Below are 784 nucleotides of genomic sequence, written 5' to 3' on the forward strand. Positions count from 1 at the left end.
CCGTTGCCTTTAATCGAGTTTGCCTCGCTTAAATTCGTAGCTGCTCTCCTCTATAACTGTCTTGCCAACGGATATATCCAAATCTTTCCTTCTTGCCATCTCGCTCCCCGCTACCTTCGTGTCATAACATTTTTAAATAATACTCCGTCTTCATGGCTTCGGAAGCCGGCCGGGACGCCCAAGGGCGACGCGATTTGCCTGCGAACGCAGGGAGGACATACAAAGATGAGTATTCCTGGCTCTCAGTCCTGGGTTTTGCTTTTCTCACTTATAACTCGATCCTCGCCGTCTACCGCTCCATCAACGACCCATGGATGGTGGCCTTCGTCGTGGGCTCCTACGTTGATCTCATGTCCCTGTTTTATTTTCTGCGCGTCTTTGAGAGAACGTCGGAAACTTCCCCTCACAGGGGAAAGTTGAAGGTGGTGGTATGGACGCTCGCCACGCTGCTTACCCTGATGTTTACTTACAAGGTCGCAGGCATCATGCCGTTGGCGGTGAAGGTCGTAGTGTGGGCGATGGCAGCCGCCACGACTCTTGGTGGCTTCTACGCCTTCTTCATCTACGAGGAGAATCCCAAACTCTAATGGGTTTCGGTTTCTCCGTTTCTCCTGAATAATATATACAGGAGACGCAGGGTTCGTGTTCAGCAAGCTCTGGGACCCAGGCGCTGCGAGCGGCGCAGCGTCGGCCGTAGCGCGTGGCTCTCATCGCATGGCTGGGCATACGGATGCTGCGCCTCGTGTATATTATTACTTAGGAGATAGGAGGAACCTTTCCTTCA

At 52.8% G+C, this 784-nt stretch overlaps 1 protein-coding gene across 1 annotated transcript; it reads left to right on the forward strand.

The window, feature by feature from the left end:
- LOC148700537 (uncharacterized) lies at nt 1-784 on the forward strand. The gene has a single exon (XM_088708024.2). It carries the CDS (start codon nt 153-155, stop codon nt 585-587), a length of 435 nt encoding a protein of 144 aa, XP_088564150.1. The 5' UTR covers nt 1-152; the 3' UTR covers nt 588-784.

Source organism: Phoenix dactylifera, chromosome 12 (assembly GCF_051530095.1).
Source record: "Phoenix dactylifera cultivar Ajwa chromosome 12, Ajwa_hap1_PhDact_Kaust_v1.1, whole genome shotgun sequence".
Lineage (NCBI taxonomy): Eukaryota > Viridiplantae > Streptophyta > Magnoliopsida > Arecales > Arecaceae > Phoenix > Phoenix dactylifera.

Bases quoted from the DNA above. Each gene is read 5' to 3' on its own strand.
- LOC148700537 (XM_088708024.2), top strand. From the start codon at position 153: ATGGCTTCGGAAGCCGGCCGGGACGCCCAAGGGCGACGCGATTTGCCT.